The sequence below is a fragment of the Dendrobates tinctorius genome, unplaced genomic scaffold (genome assembly GCF_039654945.1).
Source record: "Dendrobates tinctorius isolate UK_male_01 unplaced genomic scaffold, ASM3965494v1 ptg000013l, whole genome shotgun sequence".
NCBI classification, from domain to species: Eukaryota; Metazoa; Chordata; class Amphibia; order Anura; family Dendrobatidae; genus Dendrobates; species Dendrobates tinctorius.
In genome coordinates this window covers 10164168-10188395 of record NW_027361681.1, presented here as the reverse complement: position 1 = coordinate 10188395, position 24228 = coordinate 10164168, and the positions used below count along the sequence as shown (strand labels likewise).

The window sequence follows — 24228 nt, the reverse complement described above, 5'->3', positions numbered from 1 at the left end:
CATTTAGTTGGTGCCTATGAAGAGGGCACTCAGCTGGAAGCCCCCCCCCCCCCCCACACACACACACACACGAACGTGAATCTAATGTATTGAGGTCATGATCAATATAGAAAGTATATATAATTCATTATATATAAAGGGGACGTGAATATAAAAAATAAGGCAATAAACATGACCCTAAGTAAGCGCATGAATAGTCCCAAAAATATATATAGTGTATATCAAACAAGATAAGAAAAATAGAATATGTGGAAAGGGATGGAAACAAATCCACAGAAGTAGTACATGAAAACTAAAAGGACACGAGCAAGGATGGATTCGTATGACTGGATAATTTATGGGTCAGACGGAGATAGAGTAACCACACTTGCACAAAAGTTAGGATTGTTAAAGATATCAAATGAATCTTTAGATCAAGTCACAGACACAGTGACAACCTGACCTGACTGCTCCTGCGGTATCTTCTGATGCCCTCAGCCTATACTTATACACATTCCAATATGTTTGGATGCTACTTCATACTAGGCTATTAGCCAAAAAATATTTATACTTTTTATTTGTGGCCTATTGTCATACCCTATTGTTTGACCCCCCCCCTTTTCTCTAGTAGCTACTTTGCTAGGCTTTATAGGGTTATTTGTTTACCCCTTTTGCCACTTTTCCAATCTTGGGGACGCCCAATTTTGGTTGTTCATGTGTGAGTACAGGTTCTATTTATTGGAGCATATGTATGGTCTCATGGTTTTTGGTGTATCATATTTTACACATCTGTGTTATTCAGGATCAGGTTTGGTGTACCATCTGTTATAAGCACGGGACCTCGGGTGATGTGTTATTGTTATCGTAGTTTTTAATGGTGTTTTATCATGTATGTGTCTTGTGGTCTATCATTTGAATAAAATTATTGTTATATATTTTTCTAAAGGTGTGCGCTATTCTTATGCATTGGTCTTTTTCCTCCTTTTTGATCATGTTACTTGTACAATGCAGTATACAGCACCCTACTAGTTAATATTATTCTATTGGTAATGCACCTATTACATCAGTTGCTTAGCCTCGGATTCGATGAGTAGGCTGTGGGTGCGCAGTCCGTACCGTCTCAGGATCTGTCGCTCTTTGGGATTTTCTAGATTTCTCGCACTCTTTCTCTCTCTCTCTCTCCCGTTTTCTCTATTTCTTTCTCTTTTTTTCTCTCTTCCTTTCTCTTTCTTTCTCTTTTTTTTTCTTTTTTTTCCCTCTCTTTTTCTTTCTCTCTTTCTCTATGTTCTTTCTCTCTGTGTTCTTTCTTTCTCTCTCTGTTCTTTTTCTTTCTCTTTCTCTTTCTTTCTCTGTTCGTTTTCTCTTTTTCTTTCGCTTTCTTTCTCTGTTCGTTTTCTCTTTTTCTTTCTCTTTCTTTCTCTCTTTCTGTCGCTTCCTTTCTCTCTTTCTTTACACCTTTTTATAGGCATTGTGAGGGAAGCAGCCGCACTGGGCTCACCGATCCATAACCACAGCCGGACAGTGGCTTCCCCACTTGCAGGCCGTCACAGGCTCTGCTCACACATGGCCGGTCAGCAGCACATCACACGGCTTCCACAACCGTCAGCCCTCCTGGCTCAGCGTTGCTCTTTGCCACCGGATTTTGCAGTCCTTATCCGTTGCTCCCAGCAACAAGGCTACACCACTGCCCATAGCTTCTCCACCAATTGTGAGGTAGTGCTGTCATTCAAGGTTGGGGGACACTCGCTTGGCAGCAAATAAATCACATCCGGTACGGGTTTTCCATAAAACCATATCATAGTCCTTGCAGTTTATTCATCATCATAGAGCCACAGCAGCACTATACAGCTCATATCCGTAGCATAATCCAAAGCAATTAACATAACGTTCACCACAGCATAGCGTCCATTACAGAGCTTCCCTCTGTTAAGCCTGTGATCATACAGGTTATGCTTAGGAGGCTTTCTAGCCTCATTTATCTCACCCATGTCAGGGTCTCCACATGGTTCCTTCATTCAGGCTGCAGACGTCCATATCGCTCCAGGGAACTCTCAAGCTCTGGCAGCCATTACACACACAGCCACACACAGGCTGTTCGCCAGGAGACAATAATGCGCACGGGACCTTCCGCTCTGGACCAACCAGGTCCCTGCATTCCCTTCCATGTGACCTAACCTGGCCACATTATATGGTCCATAGCCACGCCCACCGGGTCACATGACTGACCTCATCACAGGTCCTTCACACAGACATATAAACTTTACAATAGCGTTCATAAACATACATATGTCTCTATCTCAAGGTCACCCACCTTGAGATACATAATGGCTCTTCAACCACTCACACTCTTGGGGCATCCACACAGCGCCCCCTAGTGGACACAGTGGTCATTACACCACAGCATCTGTTGAACCACCTGATATTATTTTTCACTAAGTAGCAGGATTGAGCTCTAATTATTGATTGATTTCAGCTGCTCTAACTTTCCAAGGCTGTTTGCACTTTTCTTCTTGTGTTCAATACTTTTTTCTTTGTGTCATTTTTCATTATTACACATAATTTATGGACATATGTGGTTTGATTTCTTTGCCTGTGTGAATTGGATGGGTCGTTACCAACATCTGCTGAGAATTTCATGTCAATAACACCTGTCAAAAATAACAGCAGTTGGGAATGGGGTTGCGCAGATCCCACCGCTGCCACCAGTTTGTCACTGAGACGCAACTCCGTTGCCTCCAGTCATCAGTACAGTTACGCAATTGACTGACGAGTGATGGATGAGGCCACAGCAGTGTTTATAAGAGATAAAAAGAAAATGACTAAATCTGATGTCACGGAAATGGCTTAGCGGAGGGGAGTACTCCTTAGGAAAACGGACAGAACCACAGCAAACTTTACCTTCCAGGACTGACAAACCACCAAACCCACATTATGCTTTTTATTAGATCAAGGACGAGCCCTCAGGCTATATGCCCACGTTGCAGAAATGCTGCGGAATTGTCCGCAGCATTTCCGCAAATCCCCACCGTGGGTAAAACGCATGTGGAATTTGCATGCGTTTTCCTGCAAAACAAAGCGTTCTGCAAGCGTTTTTAGCTTGCAGAATGCTAGCGCTTTTCCAAGCGATTTGAAGCATCGCTTGGAAAAGTGATTGACAAGTGTCACCAAATTTTTACTATTGATGCTGCCTATGCAGCATCAATAGTAAAAGATACAATGTTAAAAATAATTAAAAAAAAATAGAAATATACTTACCCTCCGTCGGTCCCCGGAGTCGTCCGGTTCTCAACGATGCTGCCAGCGACTTCCATTCCCAGGGATGCATTGCGCGAATGACCTCTGATGACGTAGCGGTCACGCCGCATGCACCGCTGAGGACTCTGGGGGCCGACAGAGGGCAAGTATATCCCTATTTTTTATTTTAATTCTATTTTTATCAGGAATATGGTACCCAGGGCATGGAGGAGAGTCTCCTCTCCTCCAGACCCTGGGTACCATCCACACATGAAGCACTCACTTTACGCATGGTGGGCATAGCCACATGCTTAAAGTGAACTTTACAATACAATCCATGGCGGCGGAATCGCCGTGATTCCGCAGAATTAATGGACATGCGGATTTTACCACGTATTTTAAGCATTTCAGCAGCGACGGAAACGCTTGAAAAACGCAACATTGGCACACAGCCTCATACCTCCCCTTGGTGAGCTCATTAGGTGCTGGTTGTGGGATGTGCTGGGTCTGTTAGAATTTTATGAGATTCCCAACTTACAGGGTATCTTTGACCCTGGAGGTCCTAAGCGGTCAGCTCACTCCCACTTCTCCAGTTATAATTAGTTTTTCTCTTCCGCAGCTATATTTAATCCCATATGTTTAGCGCAAGGGTGATATTTTCCCTCTCCAGAAATGTCTTATGGATTTATTTTTGACAGTAGCTTTAGAAATATATTTACTAATTGGTGATGTGCTCAATAGTTATTTCACCCTCTGCATATGTATACACACGTGACTTGAAGGTCCTGTGTCCCGCAGGTTCGGCAGCAAGGAGGAGTACATGTCCTTCATGAACCAATTCCTGGAGCACGAATGGACCAACATGCAGCGGTTCCTCCTGGAAATCTCTAACCCAGAAACCATCTCTAACACGGCTGGATTCGAGGGCTACATCGACCTGGGCCGGGAGCTGTCCATGCTGCACTCCCTGCTGTGGGAGGTGGTCTCCATGGATCAGGTATATGCTAAACTACTGGGTTGCCCCCTATCTACTCCAAGAGTCCTTTTGATTGGGGACGGGGACATTAACACTTAGGTGTGTGTGCACACAATGATTGAATCCGTTGTGTCGATGTCTTTTCCATTAGGCCACTGTAGCTAAGCTGGGCCCCCTGCCTCGTATCCTGCGGGATGTGAACACTGCGCTCAGCAATCCGTCCAGTGCGCAAGGATCCATCACAAGTGATCACTCAGCCACCACGCCGAACACCAGCAACAACATCTCCACCGGCCTCCAGAAGATGGTAATCGAGAACGACTTATCTGGGTAAGAGCTGCAGAGCCCCCTGTGCAGAACCCGCACTGCGCCTCCAGTAATCACACGCTGCACGCCTATACATGAGGCAGAGAGCGTCTCCCACTCCTGATCAGACGTAATTATAGTGGTCGGGGGGGCGGTGGAGGTAAATGCAGGCTGCATCGCTCTTAACAGGATAATTAGGAGACACAAAGAAGGAGGCGGCGGGGGGTCTCTGTAATCACCACGTTTGACTTTATTCTGCTTAGCGTGTGCTATGATCTGCCGAAGGCCGCCCACCATCCCGCAATTGCGGAGTGGAGAGGTACTCCCAGCACCACTTAGCTTGCGGGAGAGGAGAAAACCTGAGTCTGCAAGTTTCTGATGACATCACATCCTGGGCTTCTGACAGCTGCCCCCCTTTCCAATCACCATCTGCTTGACTACATCCTTCGCAGCTGGCGCAGTGATAGTGATGTGTAAAGATGGCGTCTCAGTAACATCAGAGGGGATGTGATTTCAGCGGCAGAGTGACATCACTGGACAACTTCAGATACCATTCCAGAGTGCGGCAACAGCTTCCCGCTGATGCAGAGTCATGAGCAACCTCTTCTCTGGGCTCATCAATAGCACTGGGGCAGATCATCAGAGCCAATGATGGTTGTATTACACATGACAATAGGTGCAGAGATTCTCTGTAGGAAGGTGAGAACTGGAGCGCAACACCACTGGCACCTTGTCACCCCCCTGATGCCATGTTTCCCCTTGTCTGATTATGTCACCTGAGTATAACAATACAGGGGAGGGACTGGAGCATGGTCCCACGGACTCTTCACTCTAGTCTGGTGGCATCGGGGTATTAAGGTACAGGGGAGAGGTGAAGACTGGAGCGCAGCCCCACTGACTGCTTTTCTCCCCCTTGTCTGATTGTCACCTGAGTATTACGATATGGGGGAGGGACTGTCTCCCCCAGTCTGATGATGTCATTGGGGTATTAGGGTACGGGTGAGGGACTGGAGCGCGGTCCCACTGACTTTTTGTCTTCCCCTAGTCTGATGATTTCACCGGGGTATTACGGTACGGGTGAGGGACTGGAGCGCAGTACCACTGACTACTCGTCTCTTCCTAGTCTGATTATGTCTCCGGGGTATTGCTGTACGGGAGAGGGTCTAGAGCATGGTCCCACTGACTCCTCGTCTTCCCCCTAGTCTGATGAGGTCACCGGGGTATTTCAATACGGGTGAGGGACGTGAGCGTGCATTCACACTGCCTTCCTGTCTCCCCTTGTTCTAATGATGTCACAGAGTATTACATTACGGGTGAGGTGTGGGGATTGGAGCACATCCCCACTAGTCTGATGATGTCACCGAGATATTACAGTACGGGGGAGGGGTGAAGACTGGAGCGGCGGTCCCACTGACACCTCATCTCCCTTTTTATTATCTCCCCCTAGTCTGATAGATTTCACCAGGTTGCCATCTCCAACTCCTGAAAACAAGGACTTATTTTTTGTCACAAGGTCTGCCGGGGTTCAGCCTTCGCCGGCACGAAGCTCCAGTTACTCGGAGGCCAACGAGCCAGACGTGCAGATAACTAATGGCAGTAAGAGCTTGTCCATGGTTGACCTGCAGGACAATCGGGTTTTGGACATTGGCACCACTGCCGCAATCATCCAGGACTCATTAAATGACAGCCAGACACCCTTCAGTCAGTTACAAGCAATATGGACGGCGCGAACACCGCAGGGTAATATAATGACTATGACCACTGCCAGGAGGACGGGACAGACGCCGACCACCCCCAATGCAGATGCCACGCTGGGAAGACCCCAACTCCTGGCTCCTCTATCATTCCAGAACCCCGTGTACCAGATGGCAGCAGGTTTGCCGGTGTCACCACGGGGGTTGGGAGACTCGGGCTCAGAATGTCACAGCTCGCTGAGCTCTCACAGTAACAGTGAGGAAATGGCCGCCACTAAACACGGATTCATTACCATGGCCAACAGCGACGACTTCAGCAGGCGTTCAGGGGATGTGTCCAGGAGGCAGCTCTCCCTGACTGAAAAGACTGGTCAGCCCACCATGCCCCGACAGAACAGCTCTGGTCCCCAAAGGAGAATAGATCAACCCCCGCCTCCTCCTCCACCGCCAATGACCAGGGGCAGGACTCCCCCAACGCTGCTCAACACTGCCCCCTACCCTAGACCATCGAGCGGCAGCATGATGTCCTCCTCCCCAGACTGGCCCGGCAGCGGAGCCCGCATGAGGCAGCAATCGTCATCCTCCAAGGGAGACAGCCCTGAAATGAAGCGAACGGTGCACAAACAGGTGGGTGGTTATTTTATTGTCTGAGGAACATGTCACCTGTGCTAATGAAGGAGCAGGGAGTCTGGTCAACTGACCTGTGCTAATTGGGGTGGAGGGGCAGACAGTCTGGTCACGTGACCTGTGAACATGAGGGGGTGGGGAATATAGTCAGGTCATATGAGATGTGATAAGGGGCAAGGAGTTTGGTTGGCTCATAGCTGTGCAAATGAGCGGACGGGAACTCTTAGTCACATGAGCTATGCAAATGAGGGGGTGGGGACTCTCGGGTCATGTGTGCTGTGCAAATGAGAGGATGAGGACTCTGGTTGGGTCACATGAGCTATGCAAATGAGGGACTGGGGACTCGGGAGCAGCACTGTGTAGAGGACAGTAGGGTGGTAGCCTGAGATGAGGAGATGTAGAGCAGTGCATCACCAATGGAGAGGACAGTGGGATAGTAGACTGAGATGAGGAGGAGATGTAGAATGGTGCAGCAGTGTGGAGAAGACATTAGAGTGGTAGTCAGAGAGGAGGAGGAGATGTAGAATGGTGCAGCACTCTGAGTGCTTTGTGGGTGAGAGTGATAAGGTTCTATTGCATTCTGTAACAGATAGGCAACCAGTGAAATGACTGGTACAGGGAGGAGACATCGGTGTGGCAATTGAACAGAAATATAAGATCCTGGCTTCTGCATTCAGGAGGAGAGTTTAGCAAGAGGGAGACAACTTAGTAGAGCGTTGCAGTAGTCCAGGTGGGAATGTGCGACAGTAAGAGTCTTTGCAGACTCATAAGTAAGAAAAGGTCGCATTCTGGAGATGTTTTTGAAATGCAGGTGACATGAGCGAGTGATTGGATGTAGGGAGTGAAGGAAAGATCTGAGTCAAATATAATCCAAAGACAGCGAGTGTGCTGCTGAGCAGTAATTATGGAACCACACACGGAAATGGCAATATCGGGTTTAGGGTTAATAGAGGGAGGAAACCCAAGGAGTTCAGTTATGGAGAGATTCAGTGTTAGCAGAGGGAGAGCATGTTGTTAAGACAGCAGATAGGCAATCCCTGGTATCTGTAGATATGTGGTGGTGATGTCAGGAGGCACTGTGTATAATTGGGTGTCATCAGCATAAAGATGGTACCAACAGGGGCACTATACAGAAAGAAGAGGAAGGGACCTAGGACTTAATCCTGAGGATCCCCAACAGTAAGGGGAGAGGGGGAGTAAGAGCCAGCAGATGATACAGTGAAGGAGCAGTCAGAGAGGTAGGAGGAGAACTAGGAGAGCTGCATCCCTGAGGCTGATGGAGCAGAGGAGCAGCTGGTAATCCACAGTGTCAAATGCTGCAGAGAGATCCAGAGGTCGTGTGACCTGTGCTAACGATGGGGAGGTCTGTTTGCATGGCCTGTGCTAATGAGTGAGTGTGTCGGGGAGGGGGTCATATGACCTGTGCTAAGGGGAAAGGGGACATATGACTTTTGCTGGTAGGAGGTCTGGCTTTGTGATCTGTGCTAAATAAATAGCGGGCGGTCAAGGTATCGGTGCTAAAGAGGGAGGGTCTGGTCATGTGACCTGTGTTGATGGGCAGGGCTGTAATCGTGTCCTGCACTAACGCAATGGTGGGTAGGGACATGTACTAGTGAACGGGTTATGTGATCTGTAATATAGGTTTTTGGGAAGCTTTTGTCTCATGTCTTGTTCTGTATTTTTCTGTCTGCTCTCAGTAACCCCCTTTCTTTACACTGTAGGCTGCAGCAGATGAGCTGCGAAAAGTAGATAAAAACTGGTCTTTTTTACAATCATGTTTAGTTGTAGGAAGTTGGATGGATCCCTCCCGGTCACTGGTGGGAGTCAGCGCTGCTCCTGCAGGTGGAGTGGGCTGTGGTGCCTCCGCTGTCACTACCTGTCCTGCAGCCATGGTTGGCAGTGGAGGGTGCTATTGAGCAGATAAAGAATCTAAGGGATAACATTTTTCTTTGTGGATAGTGACAAGTGAGGCCTGTTATGTCAGAGTGAGGAGACTTTTAGCCATGCATGCTCCTCTGGGAAATTAAATATACAAATTGCCTCTTCAAAGAGAAAGAGTTAGGCGTCCATCCCAAGTCATATCGTAAGGGTCGTTAAAGGGTCAATAATGACTTTTAGGATTGCTACTTCCAATAGGTGAGCTTGAGGTCTAGTCCTCTTCCTTTCTGAAGAGACAATTTGCATATGAGCAGCAAATGTCATTCTAAGGTCATTGATGCAGAATGTATTGTCCTTCAGAGAGCAAACCATTCATGTAAGGATGATGGGGGTTGTGGTCTTTTCTCTTGTGCACACTGACAGGAGTCCAGGAAGCCGCCCAGGGCATACAAGCCTCATCATCCAGCACATTGTCAGGTACACTGGGGGCTGTAGTCATCCCCCAGCACTACTTCTCTGTGATACACTACAACTGCCTGCATCCCAGAGCCAGCCCAGTATGAGACTTTGAGGCTCGGGTTATATTCCAGAACTCTGCTTTCTGTCACTGAGTGACGCCTCTGTTTTCCATTCAGAGGCAGTAACTTTACACATAGCTTGTATGGCTGACAGCGCGGGGTTTGTTACAATGTGTCAGTCCAAGCGATTCAGCTCAGATCCTTGTGTAGACTGGATACAAGTGTACAGGGTTACTGCCTCTGCTTGCTGTCAGTTAAAGAGCCTTGTTGTTTTGCTTCAGAATCTTGTAATGTAAAGGTTATTGGGGCATGGTAGAACCTCTACATCTCTATCGTGATACAATAAGGCTCCTAGAGGAACATGGCTACCTCCAGGAACTTCTCTAGCCCAGAATCCAGGTTGTGTCTGGTACAAGATGTGGAGGAGATGCCATACCAGCAGTGGTCAGAGGTGACTCTGTTCCTTGAGGTCACAGCCTGGTGGTGTGGGCTGTCATTGGAGCAGGGTGATTCCCACTACCTGACCGCAGAATGTCCCCTGGGTTGTCACCTGCCCACGCAGCAGGGTGCTGTGTCGGTCAGACCTGTGTCTTGCCCGTGAGGCCCTTGTCCCCGCTGATGCATGCTCACCTGTACGTCTGTGTGTAGACGCCGCTTCACGCTCCAGGCGCCATTGTGTTCAGTCCACGTCCATTATGTCCTCGCTTCTCACCTTCACCTGAGCAATGTCCTAGACAATCGTCTGCACAGATCGCCCCAGTACATCAGTCATTTATTGAGATATGACCCTGCCAATAAAGGGTACAGCCAAATACTGAGCTGACATGACCTCAAACCTCTGGCCCCTCCCACTCGGGGATCTTCCGGTCAGGCTGGAGGTGTGCACTCAGAAAGGCTTTGATCTGTGTCGCCGATCCTTCTCTCCTGGGTGCTGATGGCGCAGCGTTGGAGGCTGCCAGACACCTCTGACCTCATGGCCCATTTTTCTTTTGCTGCCGTTCTCATGATTCTCATTGTTTTCTTTGGTTACGGCTGTATGTTCTGTTTTAGGCCCCCTCACCCGTGAACCCCAATGCCCTGGACCGCACTGCTGCTTGGCTGCTGACTATGAATATGCAGCTTTTAGAAGATGAAGGCCCTGAGCACAGGGATAAGAGCAGGAGTAAGGAGGACATGAGCCAAGCAGAAAAGGTAACAGCCGAGAGCAGCGGCGCCTCTCTAGTCCTGGCCGGCCCCTCATCCTGCACACAGCACCTGTCTGCATTTCTTGCGCTTCATACCATATCTGTGTTCTGTGATGGCAGCATTCACTGCACGTGCCACCAGTGGTAATAATCTGCAGGCAATACTGAGAGTGGAAGAATTGTGAGTGCAGCTCTGGAGGCTGGCAGAGTCTGGACTGTTGTGAGTGGCATGCTTTGTGGTGAGGAGGTAGAGTGGAACTGAGTACAGCATCCTGCCTCCCCCAATGACGTTAAGTGACAGTATCCTCCCTCCCAATAGGAGTAAATAACAGCCGACAGCACATCAATATTGGGATGCCCGCTCCAGTCCAATGGCCCAATTGGAAAACAGAATGATCCAGCATGAAAAAGAAGCAGCATCCCATCCAGGTGATGAAAAAATCCAAAATTTTATTCTGCCATGATGCAACGTTTCGACCAATACAGATCTTTTTCAAGCATACACATTACATACAATGGCAGCCTTATTTAGTGTGGTGGCACATGTACACCAATCACTCACAAGGTACTGCCCACTTCAGTCAGATACAAATATATACAAAATATATCAAAACTTCTTCTTGATTGGTGTACATGTGCCACCACACTATATAAGGCTGCCATTTTATGTAATGTGTATGCTTGACAAAGACCTGTATTGGTCGAAACGTTGCATCATGGCAGAATAAAATTTTGGATTTTTTCATCACCTGGATGGGATGCTGCTTTTTTTTTTATACAGTATCCTCCCTCCCAATCTGGGAGATCTTGCCTCCGCTCCTGGTGCTTTGGTCCCCATTTCTAGAGAGATGTGTGAAATCCTGATGGATTTATTCAGGACAACTGCCTCTTATGAGACCATCGCTGTCCAGAACGCACAGATATTCCTCAGCATCACATTCACGTGTGCATCAGGCCGTCGCTGAGCTTCACACACCTTGTTCTCCCCAACACTGCTGCTCAGATCATATTCATTTCCATAGGAGCTGAGCTGCAATACTAGACATGACCATGGACAGGAGGGGCGCTCCTTTCTGATACAATTGAACTCTACTCGGTTCCGCATCAGGAGGTGACGAGAGCTGTGTTTATATATTAGAGAAAGGTGCAAACTGAACAAAATCTGTAGCTGTGAGTCAGATAACCCTATTTACCAATCCCATGTGCTGTCTCCAGCTCCCTCTCCTGTGCATGGCCTGGTCTGGTACTGCAGGTCTGCCGAACCTCAGCTGTGTACAGGATTATTGCCACTGCTGCAGAAATAGCAGGAGGGTGGGGACCCCTCTACGTGTGACAGCCGTCAAATCTCATCAGGGAAGACCGATCTGGTACTTGCAAGAGCCAAAATGAGATCCGTCAGCAGCAGCTTGTTGATGGTTTCCAGTCTTCTGCTTGTGGCGCATCATTTACGTGAAGGTAGAGAATAATGGTGGAGGCCTGGTGGTGAGGGGGAACGCAGGTTACAATTGCAACCTATTAATGAAGTGTGTCATTCCTGTTGGCCAATCGGAGTGCAGCGCCCTGGAGTAAAAGCCATACCATGATTGGCTGCCATTAGTAGTGGTCAGTAGGAGTTGGTAAACTCCTGTAGCAGGTCTGTCTTCTCTCATAACATGTTCGCATTGTGCTGTTCCTCCGTTACTCCTCCTGAACATGATTGGTGTTGTCACTAGGAGGGGTGTGACACAGTCAGTACTGCCAGTGACTGACAACTGGGCGTGTCCCTATCCCATAATATGACAACCCCCTCCATCAGGTGTGTGGATACCTTATATGTACAGTGGTGGGTTCAGTAATGGTGATTAACCCTCGGATGTCTCCACAGTACCAGCAGGAGATCCTCGTACTGCAGGACAAGCTGCGACTCTCCAACAAGAAGCTAGAGGAATACGAAAGCCGCTGCAAGAGCCAAGATGAGCAGACGCAGAAGATCCTGCTGGAGTACCAGGCGCGGCTGGAGGAGAGCGAGGAGCGGCTGCGCAGGCAGCAGGAGGACAAGGAGATGCAGATGAAGGGGATCATCAGCAGGTAAGGGGGGAGCTGACATCATGGATGATGGGGATTACAGTACAACAACCCCAGCTCCTCCTCAGAGCCACCAAATAGAGGTTGTACTCCTCAGATCTCTTATTCCTGCTAGTGAATAAGAGCCTGCACTCCTTTCCTGACCTGCTCACATAGCTGACATTGTAGTTCCTCAGTTACCTGATTGTTCAGTTGATGCTGTGTGAGCAGGACCAGGCAGCGTATGTTCTTAGCCTCTGGCTAAAAACAGGCCTGTTCTCATTCACTGAAGGTAATCGCAGGCCTTGTTAGTGAAGAATCCAGAAAGTCTATTAGAAGTTGCAGTACTTTCCATTATACACAGACAACATGTTAAAGAACCTGTGCACATTTGTATTATTTAAGGGGCATTAGTAAAGATAGACCTTCCACAGACGAGGAAACAGATCCTGTATCATGTGACCTGGCTGCCATAGCTCTCTGCCCCCTCGGCAACTGCATCAGTCACATGTCCTCAACATTCCCCCGCTATCTGTAACCGCCCCCATGAGAAGCGTCTGAAGTGGAAAGATGCAGAGATCCTGAAAAGAGGAAGTGTGGAAATAACCCAGAATTTATAATGGTCTTATTCCTGGACAGCCCCGTTAAATGTCAGAAGTCAGCACCGACCCTTAAATCATTACTGGTAGCTCCTGAGGGTATCCTAGTCCCAGATAAATAGTTATTCACAGGAGTAAAAGGAGTTGTCTGGCCACTCATATTGATGACCGATCGATCCAGAGCGAAATGTGTTCAGATTATTACTGAGGTTAGTTGTGGTCGCACACCTAGAACACACCAATCGGCCACAGTCCTGCTGCAGAGATCTAATACAGAAGAATATAAGTACAACAGCGGCCACTCAGTGCTACGTTTACATCTGACCACTGCAAATAACTTCTGACGTATGTGTGGTCCCAGGTGTCGGACTACCATGGATTCCATACACCATACAGTAACTGATCCTATGGATAGGGGTGCCTGGAAAATCCCTTTGGCTGCATCCACCAATGCTACTACCCAGACTGAATCATTCAGCATTACTGCTCATGGACTCTCACTGTGAGAATATTAAGCCTCTTTGCACATCCTGCCACAATTATTAGTACGCAACTGATGAAGTTGAGTGCCACGTTCTTTAATATATACAGGGACTGACAGCAATGTCCGTTATACTGAGCGAGCACATGACGCTACACTGACATCCCTTATACTAAGCGAGCACATGGAGCTACACTGACATCACATATACAGAGGGACTGACAGCGATGTCCTTTATACTGAGCGAGCACATGGCGCTACACTGACATCCCTTATACTAAGCGAGCACATGGAGCTACACTGACATCACATATACAGAGGGACTGACAGCGATGTCCTTTATACTGAGCGAGCACATGGCGCTACACTGACATCCCTTATACACTAGGACTGACAGCGACGTCCCTTATACTAAGTGAGCACATGGTGCTATACTCACCACATACTTTGCCACAGGCTCATGTCCGTGGAGGAGGAGCTGAAGAAGGATCACGCTGAGATGCAGGCGGCAGTGGACTCCAAACAGAAGATCATTGATGCGCAGGTGAGGAGTGAGATGCCCGCGGCGGATTCACTGATTACGTCCCCGGGGGGGCACCCGAGTCTCACAGAATTTATTTGTGATGTATAATTCTTACAGGGATCTGAAGTGCACGTCAGTCCATGAATTTAGTGCCTCTCCTTAGTGGTGTGCACCTTTATGTGTGCCACAGACTGGAGTAATGAGAAAATGGAAACTGTCTTAGGAGCGCAGGAAAGAGTCTCAGACAAGAGATGGGGTTAAACCACAACGCGTTTCGACGGAGGATCCATCTTCATCTGATGAAGACGGATCCTCCGTCGAAACGCGTTGTGGTTTAACCCCATCTCTTGTCTGAGACTTTCCTGCGCTCCTAAGACCGTTTTCCATTTTCTCATTGCTCCTATCCTCCATTGGAGGTTTTCGGCTGGAGCTGCGGTGGAGACCTGACATCCTTGTCTGCCCCTGGGTTGCTTCCTAAGCGCTCCTCTATGACCGCTTATCACTGACTCTTACAGACTGGAGTAGCATTTTTGGGGTAGAAAAGCCGCAGTTGTGATGAATTTTGGCAATGTTGATTCAAACTGAAAACAAGATGAGTCACAACATTTCTGCGCAACTTCACATTGTGCGAGAATTTAGCGACATTTTAAAGCTTTTCTTTCACTGTCTGTGGCGTCATAGACTTGATGAGTCTGCCCCAAAACTGTCCTTTTTACAACTGCAACAGTGTTAGAACACAGAGGAGAGCACAATTTACAAGAATAAGCTAGGAATACGGATGGCAGGATTAAGGAAATTAAAAACACAAGTGCTGCTGATACTGCGGGACATCGGCGTGCTCATCACCTAAATGGTAGGTGACGAGATTTATGATAAAATGTAACCTGCAGCTACATGATCACTCCAGTGTCCCCACATACACCGCTGCACACTGTGGTAAGCACAGATGTCTGTGAAGGTGAAAGTCAGAGATTGAAAGATTATTGTATACATCCTGGCAGACAGAAGGACCATGCTGCTGCCAGAGTTGCAGCTTTGTTAGTGACTCAGTGCACCCTTACAACAGCGCTCCTGTCTGATGAATGCCACTTGCACATTGTAGCATACCCTTGGAAAGAATTTACCCAGCATTGTAACCCTGGTTGTCTACCACATATCAATGCTTGAAAAAGACTCCGGATTGGGTCGAAACGTTGCTTACTTGCTATCTTCCAAATCATCAGTCTGTTATATTTTTAGTGTGGTGACTATTGTAAATCAAACTTCCCACTTTGCGTATTCACCCATGAGTGCAGCTGTTTTTCCTGAATTCCCATTCACTGACACCAAGCTCAAAGTCCAAAAGTGAACAATTCATATACAAATGACCAGATGAATCAGTTCACACTGGAAATCTGGCACAAAGCTCTCACAAACGTAAACTCATGGCTGCACAAAAATGTGCAACTTTTGAAATTTTTACACCAATTCCACCATTTCTAGGGGGGGGGGGGGGGGTGTTGTCTGGCGCAGACTGACACATTTCTGCTATAATTACTCCACTTTTTGTGGCATAAATAACATCATATCCAAACCTGCAGGACATTTCATACCTCAATGAATTTGGCATATTTTACACCAGCGCTCCATTCATCAAGGCTGGCAAACTAAGCTGTCCTGACCAATCAGCACCAAAGCCTATTGGAAAGTTGCAGAATTTATACCTCCCCTTCAAGGGGCATCATGCAGAGAATAGTCGTCCTCCTCCTCCATGTCTTGTTTGCATGCAGGGCTGTGTGCAGGGGACGGTCTGTTCCATGTCTTGTATGGGCCTGTATGCAGTGAATGGTCCTTCTCAGAGTCCCATTGCGCACGCAGAAAGATCCTCCTCTACAGTCATGGCCAAAAGTTTTGAGAATGACACAAATATTAATTTTTACAAAGTCTACTGCTTCATTTTTTCTAATGGCAATTTGCATATACTCCAGAATGTTATAAAGAGTGATCAGCTTAACAGCAATTCCTTGCAAAGTCAATATTTGCCTAGAAAATGAACTTTATCCCCCAAAACACATTTCAACATCATTGCAGCCCTGCCTTAAAAGGACCAGCTAACATCGTTTCAGTGATTGCTCCATTAACACAGGTGTGGGTGTTGATGAGGACAGGGCTGGAGATCAATCTGTCATGATTAAGTAAGAATGACACCACTGGACACTTTAAAAGGAGGCTGGTGCTTGGCATCATTGTTTCTCTTCTGTTAACCATGGTTATCGCTAAAGAAACACGTGCAGTCATCATTGCACTGCACAAAAATGGCCTAACAGGGAAGAGTATCGCAGCTAGAAAGATTGCAGCTCAGTCAACAATCTATCGCATCATCAAGAACTTCAAGGAGAGAGGTTCCCTTGTTGCCAAAAAGGCTCCAGGGCGCCCAAGAAAGACCAGCAAGCGCCAGGACCGTCTCTTAAAAGTGTTTCAGCTGCGGGATCGGGCTATCAGCAGTGCAGAGCTTGCTCAGGAATGGCAGCAGGCAGGTGTGAATGCATCTGCACGCACTGTGAGGCAGAGACTCTTGGAGCAAGGCCTCGTCTCAAGGAGGGCAGCAAAGAAGCCACTTCTCTCCAGGAAAAACATCATGGACAGACTGATATTCTGCAAGCGGTACAGGGAGTGGACTGCTGAGGACTGGGGTAAAGTCATTTTCTCTGATGAATCCCCTTTTCGATTGTTTGGGACATCTGGTAAACGGCTTATTCGGAGAAGACCAGGTGAGCGCTGCCACCAGTCTTGTCTCATGCCAACTGTCAAGCATCCTGAAACCATTCATGTGTGGGGTTGCTTCTCAGCCATGGGAATGGGCTCTCTCTCTGTCTTGCCTAAAAACACAGCCATGAATAAAGAATGGTACCAGAATGTCCTCCAAGAGCAACTTCTCCCAACCGTCCAAGAGCAGTTTGGCGATCAACAATGCCTTTTTCAACATGATGGAGCACCTTGCCATAAAGCAAAGGTGATAACTAAATGGCTCAGGGAACAAAACAGATTTTGGGACCATGGCCTGGAAACTCCCCAGATCTTAATCCCATTGAGAACTTGTGGTCAGTCATCAAGAGACGGGTGGACAAACAAAAACCTTCAAATTCAGACAAAATAAAAGCATTGATTTTGCAAGAATGGACTGCTATCAGTCAGGATTTGATCCAGAAGTTGATTGAGAGCATGCCAGGGAGAATTGCTGAGGTCCTGAAGAAGGGTCAACACTGCAAATATTGACTTGCTGCATTAACTCATTCTGTTTATATAACCTTTTGCTACTCATAATATGATTGCAATTATATTTCTGTATGTGATAAAAACATCTGACAAACACACATAAAAACCAGAGGCCAGCAGATCATGTGAAAATATATTTGTGTCATTCTCAAAACTTTTGGCCATGACTGTATATCCTGTTGCGCTCAGGGAATGGTGATTCTCCTCCGTGTCACGTGTGGGGTTGCGTGCAGGGGACAGTCCTCCTCCTCCATGTCTCATGCAGGGGGATGGTCCTCCTCCATGCCTCGTGCAGGGGGTGATCCTTCTCCTCCATGTCCTGTGATGCTCAGGAGACTGTTCTCCTCCATGCCTCGTGCAGGGGGTTGTTCTCCTCCTCCATGTCCTGTCATGCTCAGGAGGCAGTCCTCCTCCATGTCTCGTGCAGGGGACGGTCCTTCTCCATGTCTTGTCATTCTTAGGAGACGGTCCTCCTCCTCCATGTCCTGTCATGCTGAAGGGATGGTCCTCCTTTTACATGTCTCGTGCAGCAGTCCTCCTCCATGTCTCGTGCAGAGAACGATCCTCCTTTATATCCTGTCATGCTCAAGGGACTGTCCTCCCTCTGTATTGTGTGCAGGGGACGGTCCTCTTCCTCCATGTCTCGTGCAGGGAACGATCCTCCTTTATATCCTGTCATGCTCAAGGGACTGTCCTCCCTCTGTATTGTGTGCAGGGGACGGTCCTCTTCCTCCATGTCTCATGCAGGGGACGGTCCTCCTGTCATGTCTGTTTTCTCATTGCAGGAGAAGCGCATCGCCTCTTTGGACGCTGCCAACGCCCGGCTCATGAGCGCCTTAACCCAGCTGAAAGAGAGGTACAGCATGCAAACACGTAACGGAATCTCCCCCACAAACCCAACTAAATTGCAGATTACAGAGAACGGCGAGTTCAGAAACAGCAGTAATTGTTAATGGCCGGGACCGGGCAGAGACACGGCAGACCGGACTGCGCCCTGGACTGATGCATTGTGGGAGCGCGGACCGCAGATGTAATATGATGTGCCATAAGAGATCATTATTTCTATAAGATTCTCTTATTTTATGTTCACATTTTTATTTCCTCTCAGAACTTTTGCCAAATTCTGTCCAGAAGGGTAAAAACTAAGTCCGAGCGACCGCCGTACGAGTCTGCGCAGCGACCGTGTGCGCTGTCTGTAAACACTAGAACCTGCTGCTACTGTCACAGCTCTCAGGATCCTGTGACGCCCTGTACACAAGCTATAGCCGCAGGAAGTAAGTGACCCCCCTCCCCAGTCAGTGTATTCATACTATAGCCCAAGATTACACTGTCCTACTCACCACCAGCCAGGCTGGAGCTTTGGTCACGTGTATTACAACTCTCATCCGGGTATAGGACGTCTTCCAGGTGTCTGTGGTGGACTGTGTACATTTACCTGTGGAATAAAGATGCTTTATCAGAACCAGTCTCCCCTCGTCTGCAGATTATATAGGGGTTCATGGTGCGCGGCGCCCTCAGGTGTCTATGCAGAAGAGCTGCAGGGTCATTGTAGCCAGGAGCCATAGGGTGTTTCTCCCCAAATAAGCTGCCCACCCCTAATTCTCTTTGTACACCTCCATTAGATATAGACTCACACTACAAAGGATGTGGGGAACACTGGGGTTAGTGTCAGGAAATATGGACCACAAATCCAGATAGAAGTGTTGAGATATGATGTAACTTGTTCTTCACTGATAGACACAGGCTGCAGGCAGACAAGTCCAAACATTGATTCAAGGTGGAGCAGAAGAGATGTAGAGATTGTGGAGGAGGGGTGTACTTATACAGTTAAGATCTTGTGATGTGACCTGATCTGTTAGAGCCGGCAGAATGCCAGGGTGGAGGATGGACGTACACGGAGCCGTCACATGGCTCCTATCCTATTGACATTTCTGTACATCTGATGGTGAATGATGGCTTCTCTGAGCCAGGATGGTGGCCAGGGAGGAGCAGCACAGTGTCTCTGCCACCCCAGGTCTATAGGGATGCTGTGGATCACCAAACCTTGGGTGTCTCACGCATTGTAGCTTCTTAGGGCGAGATTATGGATATCCAAGTCCATTTTTTGTGTGGTCCTACTGGGCGATTTACAGACGCTCCCAGCACACATAGCGCCACTTTCTGCAGCAAATAGTAATATTTCATTTCTTATATTGCTACACGAAAGTAATTTCAGGTCGAGTCATAGACTTCAATTTAACGTCAATAGCTCCGGCCACTCACTGTGAAAAGACCTGACAAAGCACAAATCAGCCGTACCAAATGCTTGAGCCTCCAGACATTAGTCAATCTAGGAACATAGAATACACAAAAAAGGGAAATATCCTGACAGCAGGAGATAATTGTCTGACATTAATGTGCCACCACATCAACAACTACAGGAGACCATGCAGCCAAAACACATCAGGAAGGAGTCCAGAGCACAGAGCTTGCAGGCTTTACACTGAATAGCCACTGTATTAGAGATCCTCATCATTTCACAATTGGATCATCTTGAATGGATGGACATTAAAATGATCAATGGATTTTGTGTTCCACTCCAGGGTCATCAGTCTAATGCGAATTCATACAAAGACTGAACTGAAACAAGAAAGAGTAGAAAAGTCCTTTGATCACAGTGACTGAGGCTTGGTGATCAGTGTTAAACTACTTGGGTTTCACTGCCAGCCTTGTGGGATTATTTGGTGCCGCACAACAGAGACTTGTGTGAAGAACCATGGTAAAAATTCAGGGGAAAAGAAGAAGGCACCTAGAGGTAGAGATCTTGTGATATAAAGAAATATGCTGGTGATAGGATCAGAAGATTGTGAAGAATCAGTCTGATGAAAAGATCAGAGGAGAATGTGAAGAACTGGTGTGATGAAAGGATCAGAGGAGAAATGTGAAGAATTGGTGTGATGAAAGGATCAGAGGAGAAATGTGAAGAATTGGTGTGATGAAAGGATCAGAGGAGAATGTGAAGAATTGGTGTGATGAAAGGATCAGAGGAGAAATGTGAAGAATTGGTGTGATGAAAGGATCAGAGGAGAAATGTGAAGAATCTGATCAGAGAATACTGAAGAATCTGTCTGATAAGAGGATCAGAGGCAAATGTGAAGGATTGGCCTAATGAAAGGATCAGAGGCGGCTGAGAGGATCAGAGGAGAACGTGAGAATCGGTCTGATGAAAGGATCCCAGATGACTGAAGAATCCATCTGATGAACAAGAGCTGTAGTGTGAAAAAAAAACAAGACGACATGCTGGTGTCCGAACCCAGAGCTCGGTGGCTTTACTGTATTTTCAGTTTCCTCCTAATGTCTCACTGAGCAGTGTCATTTCTTAGCCTGATGACATGGATCCAATTTTTGGTTGCATAATACTACTAGATGGCAGGCTGTAATAAAGTGGCTATTCTGTGTATAAGGAGGTGATAGAAAAGCTGGGGGAAGTTCTGCCCGTAGGAGCTCACAGTCTATAAACAGGGGGACATTGTAACACCTATTCTCTAGTAACACCTAAGGCTCAGTGCCCTACAGATTACCTTTGGGACACAAAGCGGACATTTTTTTGCCATCTCTGGGCATTTAAACAAATGTTCATAGTAAAAACAGAACACAGAAATCCAAAATTCCATCACAACTTTGAGAACTCTGCCTTTGCTAAGGACATACGCCCTGGTGATCGGATACTTGACAAAACGCTGTATTTTAGGCTGAAAAATAAAAGCTTCACACATCGTATGTGGAACAGGAGCTCCCACAATGCACTGCTCCCTGGTCACCGGAAAGTAGTAGAACACTTTAGGCCTGAATGGAGAAGAAAAGCTGAATTGCTGCAGTTACTATACAGTTTGTGAATTGGGGCGAGCAGCATCCTTCTCGTATTGTAGGGTCCAGTGTAGAACGCGCAGCCCCCTCTCTGCTCAGTCTGTACAGTGTGTGATAAAAGGGTCCGCTCGTCCTATATCACACATTGTATGGACCCAGAGGGGCTGTTCGTCCCACATCTGCCCTAGAACTAATGGATCTATACAGTATGTGATGTGGGACGAGCGGCCGCTGCTCCGGGTAAATGCTATCTCTTTTCTTTACAGTCTGCCTTAGATTGCTTTATATTTTGGAAAACGTGAAGAATGTAAACCAGCGTCAAGTCTGGACCAGGAGCCACTCCCTGCGGACTCTGCTGTGCTCAGCCCCTCCAGGGCAAGGTCTATATACTGTGTATGATGGAGACCACCGACTATAAGTCACTGGTGTAATAAACCATTACCCTGAGCGAAACAAACATGGGGGGGGTCACACCACCATGCTCGATACTACTGCACAGATTTTTGCGGCAGCTGACACTAAAACCTCAATGGAGAATATAGAAACTTTAAGAACTTTGCTGTTTTCAGGGGAAAGCTCCACACAACAGACCCCCTCCCCAGGAGAATGTATGTTGTAGCTTTAAATCTACAGAGACTGATGAAGATTTATAATGTCTATTGTGATTTGTCCTTCATCGTTGTGCGTGAGGCGCCACATATTCCCCGTCTCAAAGCGCCTCTATAGACCGATACCTGAGAAGTCATTTATTTGTAGTCCTTTCATAGTATAAGAAATGTCCTCCAGTCGCCGAGACGAGGCATACACTTTAGTGGTCACAGGATCCTGCAGCACAGAAAGGACGCTCAGGTTCCTGAGCTGCAGTCAGAATATGGGTTCAATCACATCCAGCACGTGAGACAACAAGTTCTGCCACATCGTGGAGACAGAGTCTAGAGCAGTTATCTTTTATGATCGTTTTTGGCAAGGAACAGTCACTGCATCGCTGAGCAGGAAACTGCAGGACCTTATGGCAGCAGCAGGAGGCAATGACTTCCACATACAGCAGCTAGGACAGTGTCATTTGTTAATTCCTCATGGGTCATATATCCTGCTGTGTATATTACATGTATGCTATGCATATAGAATTATTGTGATGCAAAATTTGTTCAGGGCCCGGACGGGGCTCCCACAGCTCATCACAGAAATCAGAAGAAACAATAAAGATTTCTGATTAACAAGCTGAGTGTGTTTTGTTACATGTGTAGGTCAAGCCTGCAGGTAATGGAGAAGATGCAGAGTGAAAAACCACAATTTTGCTGTACAGCCTGTGCATCTCTTGTACATAGCCAGCTGTGCTGCCACTGCGATATTGCAATCAAAATTATAATCCCATTGCAAATCCTGTTCCTTAGAAAAACTTACAAACTTTCTTGTGTTTGTAATTAAACAAGATTAAAGGGAATCTGTCACCCCATTTTCGGCCTATAAGCTGCAGCCACCGCCATCAGGGGCTTATCTACAGCATTGTGTAATGCTGTAGATAAGCCCCTGATGTAACCTGAAAGAAAAACGAGTTAGAGTATACTAACCCAGGGGTCCGGTCAGGTCCGATGGGTGTCGTGTTCCGGTCCGGCGCCTCCCAGCGATGGCATCCTCATTCTTCTGCCGCGGCTCCTGTGCAGGCGTACTTTATCTGCCCTGTTGAGGGCAGAGTAAGGTACGCCTGCGCAGGAACCGCGGCAGAAGTAAGGAGGAGGACGTCATCTCTAGTAGATGGGAGGCGCTGGACTGGACCGCGACACCCACCGTGCCCCCCGGTGAGTATAATCTAACCTGATGGCGGTGGCCGCAGCTTATAGGCTGAAAATGGGGTGACAGATTCCCTTTAATGTAAAAGCTGACGAGATTTCTGGAAATTCATCAAAAAATGCCACTTCTGTGCTAGTGATGCAGCACCAGACACCAGTTTCTGGTGTTCCTGAGAAACCTTAAGCCCCCGTTACACATAGCGCGATCGCTAGCAATATCGCTGTAACGTCACCGATTTTGTGACTTAGCAGCGATATTGCTAGCGATATCGCTATGTCTGATACCTCCGACCGGCTCCCCCACTGCTCATCGCTGGTCGCGTGAGAACGTCCTGGATCATTTCTCGTCGGGCGCTTCCTGTGGCGCCGATGAGCGACGCGTGGACGCGGGCGGGAGGACGTCAGGATCGCCGCGTCTGACAGGTAAGTAGCGACCTCTGACCCCTGCTATGTCGCTGGTGAGATCTGCCTGTGTGGCAGCTCACTAGCGATGTACCAGCGATCCATATCGTTGTCGGGATCGCTGGTGCATCGCTAAGTGTAACGGTACCCTAGCCCAGCCATTATTAGTAGATAAGACATCATTGTACAAACAAAAAAGATACAAAGGCATTGACTGTTCCTTACACTAGAGCTAGAAGAAAAGTTCACATAGAAACTCCAGCTACACTACATGGACGTGGCTGCAGGAGGAAGCGGTCTCCGGCCACCACCAGATACCTGAGGAGGCAGGTGCTCAAAATCCTCCAGCACCTGCAAAAGACCTGAGCATGATTTGATGGCAACAGATGCTGAAATTTCAGTTTTGACAGGGTATTTTTCCACAGTCCAGAATCAGTAGTGCTTTGGACGCAGCACATGCCCCCTCCGTCCAAAGCGCTGCTGGCTTTTGTATGTACAGTGATTCCGCATGTGAACACATGCGGAATCACTGCATCCTATACATAGATTGTATAATTTATCTTGCAGAGACGTAGCGTCTCCACAAGATAAATAGACATGCTGCGGTCTGTAAAGATGCGCCGGATGTGCGTATACGCAGGTCTGCTGCCTGTGTGTTTGTACGCATAGTGGGGAGTCGGGATTTCATAAAATCCTATCCACTATGCTGTAACATCTGGACACTGCGGCTGTACGCAGCAAATACTGAACGTGGAAACATACCCTAAAGCGCATGAGTAAAGGAGAGAGGCTCAGGGAGCTTCCAATGCAGCAATAGGCTGAGTATGACTCACAGGCGGGTGCCGATCCATCCTGCTGTTGAGCACAACCATAGATACAAAGACAAGGCATTT

The 24228-nt window shown here is 47.6% G+C and overlaps 1 protein-coding gene across 8 annotated transcripts in view; it reads left to right on the top strand.

The window, feature by feature from the left end:
* Positions 1 to 22363, top strand: part of DAB2IP (DAB2 interacting protein) — a 300678-nt gene extending 278315 nt beyond the window's left edge. For 6 of the 8 annotated variants that reach the window (XM_073558777.1, XM_073558770.1, XM_073558786.1 and 3 more), the window contains 7 exons: positions 4012 to 4210; positions 4341 to 4519; positions 5943 to 6816; positions 10263 to 10403; positions 12261 to 12463; positions 13976 to 14063; positions 18083 to 18759. In XM_073558777.1, coding sequence (XP_073414878.1) covers positions 4012 to 4210; positions 4341 to 4519; positions 5943 to 6816; positions 10263 to 10403; positions 12261 to 12463; positions 13976 to 14063; positions 18083 to 18250 — 1852 coding nt within the window. In that variant the 3' untranslated portion in view covers positions 18251 to 18759. Of the gene's footprint in view, positions 1 to 4011; positions 4211 to 4340; positions 4520 to 5942; positions 6817 to 10262; positions 10404 to 12260; positions 12464 to 13975; positions 14064 to 18082; positions 18760 to 21409 lie in introns of those variants that run through there. The other 2 variants (XM_073558794.1, XM_073558803.1) reach the window with 2 other exon arrangements.
* Positions 22364 to 24228: the final 1865 nt, after the last annotated feature.